We start from the raw sequence: 18,342 nt of genomic DNA, 5'->3' as shown, positions 1-18,342 counted from the left end.
CAGCATAATGCGAGAGAGATGGGAAAAGAAAGTGGTTTGAGATCGATCGGTCTGATTGACATTCCGATCGGACGCAGTCAAGCTGCTTTTTCTGAGGTATACGGGTGATGCATGGCACATTCAGCTATGCAGGCAATGCTCGTATATTAGTGTGCGTCAGATTTCAGCCCCATACAGCAACATTCAGGTTACAGAGTTAGGCATTACTACTAATTGAGCAACATCGGTATTTTTTTCTGAGATGCAATCAACACGGAAGTCGTATTTTAGCGATAACAAAACAATCAAAGCGGTGCTGAAAGAACGAGGCAATTAGAGCGTAATTGGATTGCACCCGCAGCGAAAAGTGTGGCAGTAAAATTCAATGCAGATGCCGTTTCCTGCCTACCAGACGGCACTCATCTTTTCGCTGCGGATTGATACCAACAGCAATCGATTCTGAGCAATATATAATCCTTAGACAGTCGTCAGCCAGGCTTTAAGAGAGAAATGAAGGTTGAGGTGTCTGTTTAGGTTATTCGTTTTGTCAGTTGTTTATGCGCCCCGAGCTCCAGGCAACCGGGTTAATGTTAATATTCAAGTGATGAATGTTCTCGCAGCGTAGTTTAGCAAACATTGCACAGCCTAATCCTGGTTACGCTCGGCATTGAATCGGGGTTCTGTACAAATATAGAGATCGACCAGAACTGTCCCGTGGAATTAGCAATGGCAAGTATGTGGCGTGACGTACACGTCGGAGGTGCGCGGAGAAAGCGGGAAATGGCAAACGAAAAAATACTCAACGATCTGTCGAACTGTTTGGACGACTTACCTACAAAATCTATGGAGAGTAACCTCCGACCGCTGGTACAACAGGTGAGTTCGTTTACCTAACCTCAGATAACTGCGGTCACCGTTGATTCGTTACAAAGGTCGAACGATTTAAAACCACTTACTGTGTTTGTTTTGCCCGTTCCGTACGTGAGTTACGTCCCGCGTATAAGTTTACTTCACAGCTCGGTAAAAATACTTTCGTTGCCACGACACCAGCTGCGGGGCCGTGCTGATTAAAAAATGCACCTGTCGCCTTATCGTGTGCATATATTTGTAAAATTCTTAAAGGCTGCGCACATAGGTAATGTTATGTTTTTATAATAACTAGAAACGGTCAGCATTTAAAATAATTGCTCAGTCGGTATAGCACACGGTTCAATGCAAACGCTCGATATGTAGAATGAACCCGTTTACTCTGGAAAATATGCTACATGTATCTTAATTATAAACGCTATGTTGTTTTTAACCGTTGTATTTGTTTTCCACCTGTTCGTGCATTGCCATATAGTAGGGTAGGGAAAGACGAGACACCTTTAGAACATATTATACAAACATCCTAATTGTGTTTTAAACAATTCTCAACTGTCTATAGCCGTGGTTCCCAACACGTGGGGCGCGACCCAAAGTTGGGTCGCCTGATAATTTTTTTGGGTCGTTTGGTTTTGTCAGTTTGTCATAGTTGCGTTTAAATTAAATGTAACTTGCCTATTAAACATTGCAACAGGCGGTGGTGAACAACCTAAAAATGTTACAGAAGTAGAACTGATTCATATTTACGATGTTTTCCTCAACCAAGCAGCATGTTTATTACGTAATAGGAGGGATTCACACGTGGATTCATTGCATCATAATAGCGATTGTTTGACCTGGCAATTAATTACGACATAATAGCAATTCACACGTTGATTGTTTGCGTCATAATAGCGATTGTCCCCTTGATTATTTAGCCTGCAGGTGCTTGAAAACAGTTTGGATATTTGCTTTTTAAGTAAAGTATACAAATGTTTGCAAAAACTGCTTTGTACGCGCGTAAAGCAACGCCAAAACTCCCCGATAGCCAGCGAGCACAGCTATAGCTCATTAGTGATTTGATAAACATATTATTTTCTGAAAAAGTTAATGCTTTTGCAGTGCTGCTTGTTAGGAGTTAGTGGTTGAGAGTTAGGGGTTAAGAGTTAGGGCTGGATTAAGCAGGGCTTTAACTAACATAAAACACTGCGAAAACAGGATTATAACGTACTGTAACGTACGTAATATATCACTATTGTGACGTAACATACCGCTAATGTGACGTAATAAAGCGTTAACCTTACGCAGGTCAGGCAAATTCCGGTGACGAAGCATGTTTTCGCGCATTTTTAAAGTTAATTTTAGACACGAACACCCGAATTTTTTGCAAAAATAATTAAACAGTGGGTATCAGTAAGGTCTATAAGACATTTAGAAACCAAAATTGTCACTGACCACCAGCTAAAGGATTACCCGTTTGCAATGCAATCTTGTATGGCTTTTAAAATTTTACGACAATATGCTTGGGTCGCAAGATTTTACCGAACTGAATTTATTTTTAAAATGGGTCGCCTTAAAAACGAGTTGGGAACCACTGGTCTATAGAGTAAAAAGGTCTCCCATCCTCCGCCAACCTATACTATATTATAGTGTATTTTCTTCGTTTTGAACATTTTACTTACAATTTGAAATTGTAGCCCAGTTTTACAAAAATAGGGCTATTACTGACTATACCCATGATATAGGTTATCGGCTCTTATGGTTTTTATGGGGAAAGTGTATACCCTGCATAAAGTGCGTTTTAGTGGTAGATTCCGTGGAAGATTCGGTCCTACTGATATCTTATCTCTGAAGGAATTTCCAATAATAAAGAGTATAAAGGCTGTTAGACCAGAATTCCAATATAAAACAAGAAAAAGAAAAATCCTATAAACTAGTTATTTCGAAAAAATATATTAAAGTCTTTGTAGTGATGGTTCACCACAACAATATAATTATCACCGTTTAGAACATATTATAGAATCGATGCATTAACGTTTCAAATCAAATGTGAACACATCCCGTCGATTAATCAGCGCTTCATCCACTCGATTTTGATTGCAAATGGCGCCGACAGAGGAAGCTTATCAGATTCCGTCCCGCGAAGCCCAGCACCCAAAAGCAAAAACCGCTAATAAAGCTTATCTCTATTTCGCCGCTTTTGATACTGTGCGGTTTTACCCAACCATAGACGCTACAGAGAGGTAGCCTTATCACTATTACACGCTACTTACACAGCAGACTTTTCTTATTCGCCGGTGGCAACTGTTCCATAATTGCGAAGTACCTATATAATGTTTGTTTATAACCGCGATAACTTTGCGTTGCGAGTTCAGTGTACTGTAAAAGAATAAGGCCCTCATTATATTCGTGTTAACATATTTTCGTACTCAACATATTTTAGCATATAGTACTTTGTCTCATATTTCCTGATCGTGTTTTGAATATTAACAGCTTTACAGTCGCGGAGCTACGGTTATTAAATTCTGTATAAATAAAATATTCATTGTTTACTAATAAACGGGACGAGAAAAAAGGTTAAAAACACATCCCATTTTCCCCCACCCTACTATATATTTGTTACCATACAAAACAACAAAGCCTGATTGTGTTAAATATAGTAACCACCACAGAACTACAGTAATTACATGGTTACCGTGTCGTAATATTCAAACAGTGCACGTTGATGCAAACCAAATGAGCGTTTCTCCTAAATAACCCACGCAGCTTCCTAACATAATCCACTTATAAGTGAAATATTGCGGAAGTGATTTCCTCTATCGACCAACGAGAATAAAAACGCAGCAATATCGAATATATAGTAGGATGGGGTAAGTTGAGACTTGTTTTGATTTTGTTTCGTCCCATTTGAAAGCAAACAAAAAAATATTTACAGAAATTTATAACCGTAGCTATAGGCAGCTCTAAAAGTAAAATAGCGTTGTTAATTGTTTAATATTTATTGGGGTGGGGGAAGATGGGACACCTTTCACACAAAATATATAAATATCCTGGCCGTATTTTAAACACTTAACAACGGTCTATGAAAGTCGCAAAGACAAGGTTTTATAATTCTTTGAATTTTCTTTGTTTACTACAAAAATGTACGAGAAAATAGAATGAAAAGGTGTCCCATCTTCCCCCATCCTACTATACGATTAGAAAATATGGAATTATTGTGCGAACTATCCCTTCCTACGTACCCCGCTGTACTACATAGATTCTAAATGACACAAATACTAAGAACTTTGAAATTAGGTGGTCCAAAATTGAAATTTATCTAGAACTATAGGAACTGTATGTTGAAAATCTGTTTTAAATTTGACGCAAGATGATGCTTTCAATAATTCATACATGCGTTCCGCGCTGACAGGAAGCTATCCTAAACTGGCAGTTCTGATATTTGTGGTTTCTTTTACCCGAAACCGCAATCCGTATTCGTTCACTTAACAACAAATTGATTTTTCCGTAAATGGAATATAAGACAAAAAAAATTATAATTTTCTGTCTTTATATCGTGTTTTTTTTTGTGAATAATATGCATGTTTTGTCGATGTACATTTGGTAGACCATGGGAACATACACATTAACGTTAATATAGATCTAACAGCGCATGTACTTTCGTCACTGCGAAAAGTAAGGTAAAATAATAGAAATCCGTCTTTTTTACACTATTTGTGTTTTTACACTGTTTATAAACACGTAAACAAAATGCATATAAAAAAATGCAAAACGCAAATGGTGATTTATATTCCATTGGGATATGTTTATCTGTTCATTTGTGCCCGGTGCTGGTTGCACTTTGTGCTCAAAAGTGTCTCGAAACGGACAATCTCGTTTCACAATTAGGTCCGAATCGATTCCTGACCAGGTCAGATGGTCGTTTTCAATCATGCCACACTGGCCACACATGTTCAGTAGATAGTCTAATCAGTGTCGGGTCCTGTGTATCATGTTTCATCGATTTTTATACTACGAGTAAACCTATCAGATTTAAAACCCACGGAAAAGCTCTTTGATTACGACAGTGGTTGCAGATTCCACTGTTACGTTACACCGAATTGACGTGGCGTTTCACATGATTTAACGTGTGGTTTACCTTTGCTAAATACGAAAGGCTGATTATTTGCGAGGTTAAAAATTCCTCTAAACATTGGGGTATTGTATTTATAAATATATAGTAGGGTGGGGAAAACCTGACGCCTTTGATGCATAATATCCAAAAAACCTGATCGTATTTTAAACAATTAACAACGGTCTATGGAAGTCGTGAGGAAACGGTTTTATAATTATTAAAATTGTTATTGTTTACTACCAAATGGGACGCGAAAGTAGAATAAAATACTGTCCCATCCCTCCACTCTGATATAAAATGATCACTGTATACTGTGTACAATCCCTAATAGACAGAATAGTCGATTGAAACAAGATTACGCTAACTAATCTTTAGTTATTCCAAGTCGGTGGATTAAGCAGGGGCGGTTTGCCACTAATTAACATTAACCCAAAATCCCGACCGCTTGGTTGGCTTGCCTTGTTTAATTCCAATCAAGCTTTCTCGTAACTACATGACGTCGACGTAATATCGGACCATTACTGGACATGTGATACTCAATCCAAAGCTGTTTAATGCAGAACGCAGTTAAGCTTTACAAAAAAGGCTAATTGAAACGGCTTAATACAATATTAATAATTGCCATTATGTATTGTTGCTATATTAAAAAAGTAATACAGTAGGGTGGGGAATGTGGGACACCTTTTAACCCTATTTTCTCGTCCCAATTTAGTGGTAAACAAAGGACATTCAAACAGTTATAAAACTATATCCTCACGACTCCCATTGTTAGTGTTTAAAACATGACCAGGATATTTGGTTAATACGTGCTAACGGTGGCCCATCTTTCCCCACAGTACTATGTATGTTACGTTGAGTACGTAAGTAAAGGCAACCCGTGTTTGGGGAAGACGTAAGACTACGGAAATCGATGAAAACGGGATCTAGGGATGCATCGATTTAGCGGCGCTTGCGTTATATTTTTTATAGAAAATAAAGACGCGTGCGTTGTTTACATGGTAGATGGTACGTCAATTAAATCAATAAATTTTCTTCAGATCGTCGCACTGTTACGTCACAGAGGCTCCACGTCGTCATCCTTGCTGACGTCACCGGTTAAAGCTGTCTCCACGGATCAAACCATACACGTAAGCCGGAAAGAGCCTTAGCACCTAATCCAGAACTGCTGATGACATTATCCTGTTTCTGTTTATATATGTGATGATTGAATGGCGTCAAAAATGACGTCAGTAAAGTTGACGTCATAAAAACTCATATTCTTAAAGTTGCGTCACCTAGTTTACAATCCATTACATTATGCCCAAAATTGACTTTAAATTTCTCTTTTCAATCGTTTTTACAGTAACTTTTATAAAGTTCTATGCATTTTTAGGTTGTTTCAAAAGCAGTAACAACATTCGTTCAAGCTGGAAAAGCAGCTGCTCCTGAAAACCAGGATCTAAATTCAGCTTTAATTGCAGCCTGCCACGACGCAGTGAAAGCAGGTGAAGTAAAACCTCTAGATTCGCACTATACGTTTCGGTGTAACAAACGGTTATGACCGTTTCCATAGTATAGTAGGGTGGGGTAAGATGGGACATGTGTTTTAACTATCTTCATGTTCCCGTGTAGTACTAAACAAATGATATTTACTGATTTATAGAGTTGAATATTCTCCCGACTCTAAAAGAGCGCTGTAAATTGTTAAAAACAGAACTAAGAAATATGGAATTCAGGTACTAACAGTATCCCGTCTTACCCCACAGTATAACTCCCTATGCTTACTACACAAAAGCTTGACTTCAATATTACATACCCCATGCCAGTATTCGATAAATCTATCAGGGAGATTTGATGCCACCGAGGCTATCTGTTTCAAAATATTCCGCTCGCATTAATATTTCATCGCTTTATTACATTGGAGACGCATTGGTCATTCGGGTCTGAAACGTCCAAATGACCAATACGACACTAATCAGCGAATTCTATATATAAGTCATGTAATATATGGTGTAAACATTTTCGTTGCTTACCGTTGCTGGTTGCTTATCACATACTAAAATTAGAACAATTCAATTTCGTGTAAACATATTTTATTCCATATGGGTGAGGTCCTATACAGCGTGACAAACATGCCGTGGGACCTAAGATTCAGCAACCAGAAATACCTCTATAATACGCATGAATAACAACTATAATATAACTACAAATTACCAATTTACTAGTTCCACAAAAATGAAAATTAAAATAAACAGCATAAACAACAAAATAAACTGTATTCTTAATGTTCCTTTTTTTGAAGGCGAGTCGTTCTGTAGGGTCCTAACCCAGCAACCAACTACAAGCCACAGCGGATCTCATTTATCGGGTATCAGTCCCAGCACCAGTGGTAGTGGGAGCCAGAACGGTGTAGATAGTGGAGTGGACGAAGATTTAGACGAAGAGGTATTATGATCATAGTAATCATAGTAACTTACTTGATAACTCGTAAGCTGGTACGAGGTGTATGAAACATAACACCCGTTTAACGACTGTCGTTTCCGGCCACGCGAGGATAAATTAATTTACATTCATTCATTCATTCATTACTTTTTAATTCGTCATTCCTTCTTAATATTGTATACTACTGTGGGTTGAGATGGGACACCTTTAGTACGTAAAATCCAAGTACCGTGATTTAAACAATTAACAACGCTCTATGGGAGACGTGTGGATACGGTTTATAATTCTTTGAATGTTCTTTGTTTACTACGGAATGGAACAATAAAATGAAACGAAATAAAGGTGTCCGTCCCATCTTTCCCACACTAATGTATGTATTTCTAGTTCTATTTTACCAGGACACCAGAGATATACTTTTTAACATCGATTTTGTAATTGTTTATTCCTTATCATGAATTTTTATATATATTCTAATTATTTTTCTCATAGAGTTTAAATTTAAGCATTGGGAGTGAAAGTGAAAGAAAAGAAGGGACTCGACCGCATGGAATTCTAAAATCATCAAGCAACAGTTCAAAACTACAAGGTAATTTACCCCAAATATTAAATCGCAATAACGACATATCAATAGGGATTCTGGGGTAACAGCAATTGACCAAATGCTCCAAAATTGTCGCATTTACTTATTTAATATTTCTGTCAATATATTGATTTGACAAATACTGTATATGCGTATACTATTGATAGTTTTGCGGTTTACCTTAAGTAGGGCGTAATATAGACATTCTTTCCAAAATATTCCAATCTGACAGCTGGTTTTCCTTTTTTCAACCGGGATCGGAATGTTTAATCTTGTGCGGTTATTGTGTACGGACCAGGAATTAATTATTTATTTTGCAAGTGCAGTCTTTGGTCAGGTTGGTCATAATAAAGCCTGTCTGGTCATAATAACGCACAAGGCGGGAGACAACGCACATTCTATATATATATTAGACTTCAAATTAAGATGAATGGTACTGTGGGGCATGGCCTACTCAATACACGGCCTAGGAATACACCGAAACTGGTCAGAAAATAAGAGGCCTATTGACGCGAATAATGCCCATTATAATACATTGTTACGTCACGGTTTTATGAATGGATTTCCTTCATTTTGAATGCAGTTTGCAGTTGTTGGTAGGTTCAATACCAGTTCTAGGTTGTTTTAACTTACAGTTTATCACAGAACGTGTCGCCGGGATATTTTCTTGTTTAGTTAAAATCATACCAGACATATAAAGCAGCGCAAAAGGTTTATTAGTATATAAATATCAGTTTATTAAGCATACAGAGAGACGAGCAATCTGATTTAGTTTACCAACACAGAAAACCTACGTTTTGATTATATTTAATTTAGTAGACAGGCATTTGGCAAGTTTTATAATGCAGCACACCTTTATAATTTTATTTAGATTGAATTGTAAGCCACCAGAATTATTAAGCAAGCTATTTAAGCATGGTCAATAGGTGTACCGTAGTTGGATAAAAATATTTGGATAAGGATACCATCTGTGCATGTTATGATCATGAAGAAGTGGCAAGAAGATCTTCAGGAAGGAAGACTAGTCAAATTTAAACAACGACAAAGGTCTAAAGTTAGACACAACACCTAAGTACGAAGGGAGGCTATCGTGAGTTTGTTTGTATTATACAGTCTTAATTTATAATGTGCTGTATGACCCATTTTTTGACCTTAAGGAAGAGCCTCTGTCCTGCTTTAACAAAAAAAACCTCGAGTAGAAAATGGGTTATGAGCAGCAGGACAGATCAAGGCATAAGCACCTTGAGACAAAAGGCTAATGCTTGTGTTTATCCAATATCCTATATTGTTTTTAAGGACCGGTTTTAAAAGTCCACAACGGACATATCAATTAACTTACTTGTTGTTACTGCGGTGTTGTTTTGCTAGATATGCATAGGCTGTCTTAAAAAACTTCTGTTTTAAGCCAAATACTATTTTCACTCAGCGACTGAGCCAAACTAAACTGTCGGTAAAACTTACTTGTATGCCACACGTGGTTAAAAGTAACTCCTATCTGTTCAGTCATGCTTAAACATTTATAAAAAATATAAGATGTTGACAAAATAACCCGAAAAATAAGGTAATTTAACCGGGAATGGTAAATAAACTGTTATTTGATGCAAAAACTACAGCCAGACAGCAAAATCCATTCATAAAACCGTGACGTAACAATGTATTATAATGGGCATTATTCGCGTCAATAGGCCTCCTATTTTCTGAGCAGTTTCGGTGTATTCCTAGGCCGTGTATTGAGTAGGCCATGTGTGGGGTAAGATGGGATCCCTTTAGCACCTAAAACCCATATTTCATAATCGTGTTTTAAACAATTAACAACAATCTTTTTAAGTCTTTCCCACCGTTTTAACATAAGTTCAAATAAATAGTTTTCTGTTTGTATATAGTTTTGTGTCTTGGTAACACACATTAATTGGTTCTTTAAAAGTAATACTCGAGTTTTTACAGTTTATAGACCTTTATAAAAGTTTCAGTAACATGTGTGTCTATATATACAAAGCCGCTGCATACCGAAGTAAATTTTTCGCCCATTTAAGTCGCATGTAGGCGACTTTTTCATGAATAATTGACGCTGCGGATTTGAACTTTCGATTTTCAAACGGATGTCGCCCAATCAAACTGTTTATTTATTTTCTCCTCTGCCAATTACAGGTCACCAGCAGCAAGCAATAAAAACGGAAAACCGCGGCAGGACTACCTTGGCTGACTCTTTCAGTGATGACGACATGCGAAAAACGCAGTTGGTGACGTCATCATGGGATACTGTGACGTCAGTGATACAAATACTAATGTTGGCCGACCAAGCAGCGGTGTCTGAGGTCACGCACGCCAATGAAATGGTAAGCCATATACACCGGCCTAGGAATCATTTTTCAATACATATATAGGTTGGGGTAAGATGGGATTCCGTTTTTCTTTTTTGTCGTTCCATTCGGTAGTAAACAAAGAATAATAGAATTATATAACCGTAGTCCAGCGACTTAATTGTTAAAAACACGATCCCGAAACTTGGGTTTTAAGTTATATAACGGTATCCCATCATACCCCACTACAATATAATGTTGATTTTTTTCAGGTGGTCGAAGGTCTTACACGTTTGGAAAGCTGTCAAAACTTTCATGAGTTTATGAGAGAGTTTACTGAGTTTGGGCGACGTATGATCAACTTGGCCCATTATACTGGTGCAAGGCAGAAGGTATAGGACAAATATGACTTAGCGTTTGATATTTTGTGATATAGTAGGGTGGGGGAAGATAGGTCGCCTTACTCCCATACGCTGTTTTTAATTCTTAAAAACCCGATCAGGATATTTTGATATTATGTGCTAAAGGTGTCCCATTTTCTCCCAGCCTACTATATGATATTTCTAATACATTTTTACCTATAGGATCTTAAAAGCGATGTTGCAAGGGCGTATATATCAGCAACGAGGTTTGAACTGGAAAAAGGGACGGCGGTGCTTCTTACTTCTTCAAAAGTAAATTACCTTAAATAACATTTATGTGTACAAAGTTCATACACAAACAGAATAAAAGGCAAAAAATAGTCGTAAAATCACGAATATAAAAAAAGGATTTTGTATTAAATACATGAACAGACCACAAGTGTAAACAAAGGCATTTTGTCTCAGGTGTATTTCCGACATCCAAGCTCAAATCTCGCTCGCGCCTTCAGAGATAATTGCTTTACTAACATGAGGTCGGTTCTTGCTAGAATGGCAAAGTCATTGGAAACTTGCCGGGAATCTAAATCCCTAAGCGCGAGTGGGAGCTTAGACGACGGGATTTCGAGGTGAAATGTTTGTATAGTCTGTGGGGTAGGATGGGATATTGTTGGCTCCTAAATTTCATATTTAATATCGTGTTGTGAACAATAAACAACGCTCTTTTAGACTCGCAGGCCTACGGTTATACAGTTCTGTAATATTCTTTGTTTTCACAAAATAGGACAAAAAAAATTAACAGAATGAAAACTTGTTCTATCTTACTCCACCCTACTATATCAAGTTATTTTTTTCGGCCCTTGTTAAAATCCAGTATTATAGACAAGTTTAATATTTAACATTGTACTTATGTTTGCAGTATCTGTTTAACTGAAAAAGTTAAGAAGAACGACGACACGAAATACATCAGCGCATTCTCGCTTTTAGACAACCTAAAGGTAACCACAATAGTTTTGCTTTATTTTGTACTTAAACAATCTTAAAGAGGCATACCAAAAAATGAAAATTTGTATATGAACAGGGATGCTAAAATGGGATCTAAAGGTACCAACAAGTTTCCAAAACTAAACAGCTTGGATATATGTCGCACGGTCGATTTTTTTTTTTGTTTTACCGGTTTGTTTTTCCTTTTTTTAATACTTTGATGGGATCTTAAATTATATTTGAGCACCTATACCTTTACACGTTTTTCTTTGGTAATTCCCTATATAACACTCCGGCACTTTTATACATAACCTATGTGCTTGAACTGTATACACTACGACTTAATATTAGAGCGCTCGCCTTCTAAAATTGATGTGTTTTAATATTTATTACAGCTGACAGTCTCAAGCTGCCACAACTCTGCTTCTCTTCCAAGCTACAATGACGTCACCGGTTCATTACGTCATTCCTCGTCATTTGGTTCTCGGATAGAAAGAATATCAAAACAGGTGTGTAATGGAATTGCGCTTACCGTATGCTATGTCTCGTCTAGCATAAAGACGTAAATTTGTACGACTTTGTTTTATTATAGCATTACTACGATGACAAATGATCTTAACTATAGAAGTGTATAAGTACAGTACTATTCTTTAATGCGTTTATTGGCACTATATCTAAAGAATTATGTGGTTTAAATTACGGTAAATTAAAGAACGTATTTAAATGTATACTAGAGTGGGGGAATATGGACACCTTTTCGTTCTGTTTTCTCGACCCATTAGGTAGCAAACAAATAACGCTTAAAGAAATATAATACCGTGTCCCCCCGACTTCTATAAACTATTGTTTAATTGTTTAAAACACGATCAGGATATTTGAATATTATGTGCTAAAGGTGTTCTATCTTATACCCCTACAGTACCATGTTATACGTTTTCTACAGCATATAGTGACCATCGAATTTGATTGCTTTTTTTATTTGCTTAGATTATGGAACGCGCATTAGAATTCACTGATTCTCCTTTCTGCGGGCATGAACAACGTTCAGATATCTTACGGCGTGACTTAGAATTAAGAAAGTCACTGGGACCATTCCTAAACCAGAAGGTATATAATTCTGCATGATAGGTTTAATGCATATGCGTTTATTCGGTCTGGCTCGGATCTTACATTTTTTCAAATTTACAAATCGTATTAGTAGTAATTTTTATTAGTTTACAATTACTTGGTACAATTGTTTTTTTTTTTATTAGTTTACAATTACTTGGTACAAATGAAACGGTACAATTACTTGTTTTCTGCAATATAACATAAAAGTATTAATAAAAAAAGTTTCTAATTGTTTACACTACATGTTTTTGAAAATTTCCCAACCGAACTAGTAATAATTTTAAGTTTGAAACAGTACAATTACTTGTTTTAAGTTCGAATACGAATATGTACATTTACACATACTGAATCCGTTTTTCAGCCACATCTTATACGATTTCCAATAAATATTTTGCTGGTCAAAACTATATAATTTATTGATATATAAGGTCTCATTTGTAAAGATTACGCGACCATCGCTGCTGGCGGTCGCTTTAATTACACTCGTAAATTTAATGCAGTCCGTTATCTGCCAAATATTTTAACATTGCATGACCTTTGCGTGTACCCCCCTTAAGGCCAGCAGATGCAATATAGTTTTAGGATTAAGACCTGAAGTGTTGTATTTTATTTCAGCTTAGTTCGAGCGACGCTAAAATGCATTCAACAAGTGTAGAAGAAGCAATTGAAAATATGAAACTTTCTGTAAGTTATGTTTTAAACATCAGACGTAAACATAATATTTTCACACGCCCTCTAACTAGTTACAAAGTATAGATAAATATTCTAATAAACCAAATACACTTGGTGTGTCTAAACCTCTCGTAATATCTGTATAGAGTTTACTATAGTAGCCATTGACCGACAAGCAGAAACTTGTACACTGACGTTCCGTATACTCTTAATAAGATTAAATAGGTTGGAGTAAGATGGCCAAGGTTTTTGTTTTCCTTTTTCGATACATTCAATTTTAAACAAAAAACAATTAAATAAATATACAACTGTACCTTTAAGGCTCTAAAAGAGCGTTGTTAATTGTTAAAAACAGGATTAGGAAATCTGGGATTTATGTGTTAAAAGTATTCCATCTTATCTAACAGCGTTATATACATTTATGTATTCTATACACCACCGTTAATACACTTGCGTTTTGTTTAAATTCTGTCATTTTATTAAAAAGGCACACAAGCCCGATGTAAATAAATGTCATTAACCAGTAAAAAATTTAGTATCTTCCTATTCTTAGGTTTGCAACGCAGCAGTTGCACGCATCGTCGGGATATCTAACGACTTGTCTTCTACTGGTTTGTACCGACGAACTTTTAACGTCGAGGCTCTGATTGAGAATCTTACCGAACTCTCTAAATGTCTTAGTCTAAACATTGCCAACGACACGACGAAAGCGGTAGCCGCTCTTACTGAGTTCTCGAAACAGGTAAGTTCCCCTCGGGTCGTTTCGGTTTGTTTTAGCAATCGATTGTAATTAGATCGAATATAATTCACGTCACTGTCCACTTAAAATTGAACTTTGCGTAACGGCATATAGGGTTTCTCTGCTTATTTAAAAAGTAATACAACTGCCACCACCCAGATTAACTTTTAATCAGCTATTCCTCATCAGCATGCAGTAAGTCAGCATATTATTTTTTCAAATGAGTTTTGTTTCAAACCAGTAACCCGAATTATAAAGTGGCCACTATATTACACTGTACACCATTATATGTATAGCAGGGCGGGGCATAATGGGACGTGTTTCATTTTCGTCCCATTTGGTAGCAAAAAAATATCTACAGAATTATACACCCATATTCTCACGACTCTGAAATTGCATTGTTAATTGATCAAAATAGGATCAGGAAATATAGGGTTCAAGTGATAACGGTATTCTGTTTTACTCCATACTACTATTATATGCATTTTCATATGCATTTTTTAAAACCAACTTTGCGCAGATACAAGAAGCTTGTCGGTTGGCTCAGCAATGCTATGTTGATCCGAGTCACATAGTCTCCATTAAACACGTCTGTGAATTCATTGAAGGACTAACACAGCAGGTAAGTTGCTGAATAAGTTCTGTGTAAATAAAATATTGAATATGAAACCCATTAGTGTTCATGCCAAACTATACAAGTGACATAGAATGCACCCTTATTTAATTATTTCAGTTTAATTCTATGCTTTTTAAGAGCACATTACTTTATAAAGCTGCAATATATAGTTGGGTGGGAAAGATAGGACCCATTTTTATTCTATTTTCTCTTATCATTTAGTAGTAAACAAAGAACTTTCAAAGAATTATAAAACCGTATCCTCTCGACTCCCATATGGACCGTTTAAAAACGATCAGGATATTTCGATATTAGGTGCTAAAGGTGTCCCGTCTCCCCCACCATACTAAACAATTCCCATCACAGGTTGTACGGTCGGTGTCTTTGGCTCAGTCATTAAACGGTAGCCCTGTGGCCGTGGAGAACTTTACTGCACTTATTGGACAGTGGCACTCTGTCGCCTCTAGCGAGATATCCTCGATGCAAACAAATTTGTCTTCCGTGGCGCGAAAGGCAAGCGGGGGAAAATCACCGTCTCCTGTACATGATACCATTGCAAGGGTAGGTCATGCAGCTATGGGTAAAGTGTATTGACCGGTAAACTGCATAAAAATCTTTAAAAAATTGTTTGGCCCTGTGGAACAGTGGTAGCGGGCAGCTACTGATGGGTTGTCCAGATTATCAGCACAGAACAAAATAGTAACCCACAAACAAAACGATCCCCTGCAAACGGAACAAAATAATCACCCACACAGTTACATTTACTAAGTAGCTCGTAAACGGGCACGAGGTGTATGAAGCAGAACTGTAGTTTTCCCGCGACGCGTGAATAAGTTACATCACATTGCTTGCGTCTTTATGATTTGATGTAACCGCGACTCTTGTAAAAAAACTTAAAATAGAACACCGTCATTTCTAAATAATAATTATGCATTTTTTTAGAGCGGAAACATTTATCAACGGTTGGATACATCGGAACAAACTGTAGCGGCACGCCTTGGGTTGGAAATTAAACTTCTCTCTGCACAATGTTATGTGGAATGCCAACACTGGAGAGACGTGGAAGGCGCATCGGTCGCTCTCATTGAAAACTTTGAATCGGTAAATATAAGAGAACGAATGGTTATATTTTTTAACAGCTATTTTATGTTGTTGTTTTTTTAAATGAGTCCAACTTTTTTGTCTTTTTCGTAATGGCCTTAAAATTTACGTTTGCAAGTGCAGTAGATCTTTAACCAATATAAAGTCTATAAAAGTAGAAAAAATTAAACAGGGTTTAAATAGAAGAATGTAACTGTATTACATGTTATTATTTGGTTAAAACGCTTGGGCTGTACATTTTGAGACTCAATCATATTTAGAAATTTTGTACAATACTTATTTAGTTATTTTTACTATTATTATTTTTATTAAGCACGGCCTAATACCTTTAAACAGTGATAATAAAAATAGATCTTCGGTTCAAAAAACTTAATTTAGGATTTCTTTTAGGTCGCTAGCTCCTCTAAACATATTTACCTCTTTACTCGTGGTGAACCTCCTCTCCATACAACAGCTGATTTCTTTAACACGGCTATCGAGACTTCGTCGTACGCCTCAAGGTGTGGGACAATAGCAGAATCTTATATGGAAGAGGTATGGTACATTTCAGTGTGTGTTTATGTAAACGATGCATACTATATTTGGTGGGGGGGGGGAGATGAGACATGTTTTCATTTTTCTATCGTCCCGTTTGATAACAAACAAAGAACATTCAAAGAAATGCATGAACCTGTAGCTCACGACTTTTAAAGAGTGTTGTTAATTGTTCAAAACACAATAGGGAAATTTTGGTTTTAGTAGGGTGGGGAAAATGGGACACCTTTACCACATAATATTAAAAAACCCTGATCGTTTTTTAAACAATTAACAGCGGTCTATGGGAGTCGCGAGGATATTTGGTTTTATAATCCTTTAAGTGTTCTTTGTTTACTACCAAATTGGACGAAAAATACAATGAAAATGTGTCCTATCTTTCCCCACCCTACTATATATATTTTTTCTAACGGTATATCCTATCTTACTGCATAGTATACTACTGTTTTGGTTTCAGTACCGTACTGGCGGCTCGTATCTGCGCAGTGATGTTCTATCCGCATGCGCACAACTCCCAAACACTTGTCAGAGATTAAGTGCAACTGCGAAAACAGCCGCACACGGAAAATCTTCCGTATTTAGCAAAGTAATGATGACGTTACGAGACGTCAGAGCTACATTGGAGCTAGTTTCAAAGCTTTCAGTTCTGCTACATTCGATATCGATAAAGGTGCGTGGGTGCGGGGATTGAAAAGTGGATTATATTTGGATAATTAATTATTTACGGAAGTTACTTAATTCGATTTCCGAGATTAAAATCGATTAAGTTCATATTTTTATTTTGCTATAACCTTGTTACAAATGGATTTGAAATTTTAATCATCTGCAGAGAGGACTGTCAACGAACTCACGCGACGCTACACGACGTACGAAGCAGAGATCAAAATCTTTGACTCCCCGTCACCGTAAATCAAGCGGTTATTCAGTCGCTGAATCAGGAAGAGCCAGCACTATATCTCGCAAGTCTAGTTTTGGTCGGTACAGCAGCAACAACAACAACAACAACAACAATAACAACAACAGTAATTGTGATGTAAAAAAAGACATGGTTGCAAGTGAATCAACCATCACTGTGAACATTGTCAGCGATGATAAATGCACAAAATCAATGGAAAGCGCATCACATTATGGCAGTGCAGAATCTATTCCTACAAGGGGAGCAGCTAAAGAACGGGCACTGACCCAAAAGCATCACAAGAAATTTAACGCATGCGGAATTCCTTTTCGTGCACCTTCTCTCAAACACCTTTCGATCAAGTCTTCGAAATGATCCTGTTGTTTCGTTGTCAATTTATCGCATTCTGAACTTCCACAAACGTCCTTTGGTTGTAATATTGATGTTTTCTATTCGTCTTAATGCTGTATTTTTTATAGTAAAAGTTGAAGTCACACCGATACTCATTCGCTAGCATAGAATGAATTCTTCATCCCCGCGTGTTGGCTAGGCAAGGACACTAATTTTAGTAGGGAATTTTTAGTGTATACATCCGTACCCGCTTTGAGTTATCACATATATAAGTAATTTTGTGTGAGATTATTTAAAGTACGAATATGAGTTTAGACAGCCCATTAGGGACCACGCTAGGTTATTGTTAAGTGTATTGTTCCAGGACACACATGCTCGTTTTTGTATTAGCATCAAGACTCGCACATCTGGGCCATTGGCAGGCGCGCTAACCACCATGCACCGGCACCAGCTTCAGCCAGCGATTAACATATATATATACAGCAGGGATGAAATAAGTAAAAAATGTAAGAATATTAAATTGTAATGAATAATCTAAATAGCTTTAAACTCCTGGCGGCTTATGTGTCCGCTGGTAAAAATACTATACAGTAATTACAAATAACATCCAAGATTAAGCCTTATTTAATGAGGCAACAACGTTATGGTATGTTGGGAAACGGAACCGAAAATACGTAAGATTCCATTGGCTCGCCTTTAAGAGTTGTTATAAAAGCAACTTTTTTTGCTTGAACTTTATTAAAA

General features: G+C 36.9%; 1 protein-coding gene across 2 annotated transcripts; it reads left to right on the top strand.

Annotated features, from left to right (window-relative positions):
* Positions 1-70: 70 nt before the first annotated feature.
* On the top strand, positions 71-17,749 carry LOC149731489 (alpha-catulin-like). 2 transcript variants are annotated; one of them, XM_089884610.1, is made up of 20 exons: positions 72-855; positions 5,974-6,063; positions 6,309-6,420; positions 7,218-7,360; positions 7,847-7,943; positions 10,086-10,273; positions 10,510-10,629; positions 10,822-10,911; positions 11,065-11,225; positions 11,516-11,594; positions 11,976-12,089; positions 12,568-12,687; positions 13,306-13,374; positions 13,916-14,104; positions 14,622-14,723; positions 15,084-15,278; positions 15,660-15,818; positions 16,209-16,352; positions 16,810-17,022; positions 17,182-17,749. In XM_089884610.1, exons 1-20 carry the CDS (start codon positions 706-708, stop codon positions 17,620-17,622), a joined length of 2,976 nt encoding a protein of 991 aa, XP_089740736.1. In that variant the 5' UTR covers positions 72-705; the 3' UTR covers positions 17,623-17,749. The 2 variants fall into 2 exon arrangements, with proteins under 2 accessions (XP_089740737.1, XP_089740736.1); XM_089884611.1 differs by lacking the exon at positions 16,810-17,022 and having other exon boundaries at positions 71-855.
* The last annotated feature ends 593 nt before the right edge of the window (positions 17,750-18,342 follow it).

Source organism: Ciona robusta, chromosome 9 (assembly GCF_009617815.1).
Source record: "Ciona robusta chromosome 9, ASM961781v2".
NCBI classification, from domain to species: Eukaryota; Metazoa; Chordata; class Ascidiacea; order Phlebobranchia; family Cionidae; genus Ciona; species Ciona robusta.
Note: the sequence above shows the minus strand (reverse complement) of the source record. Positions and strands in the feature narration are given on the sequence as shown.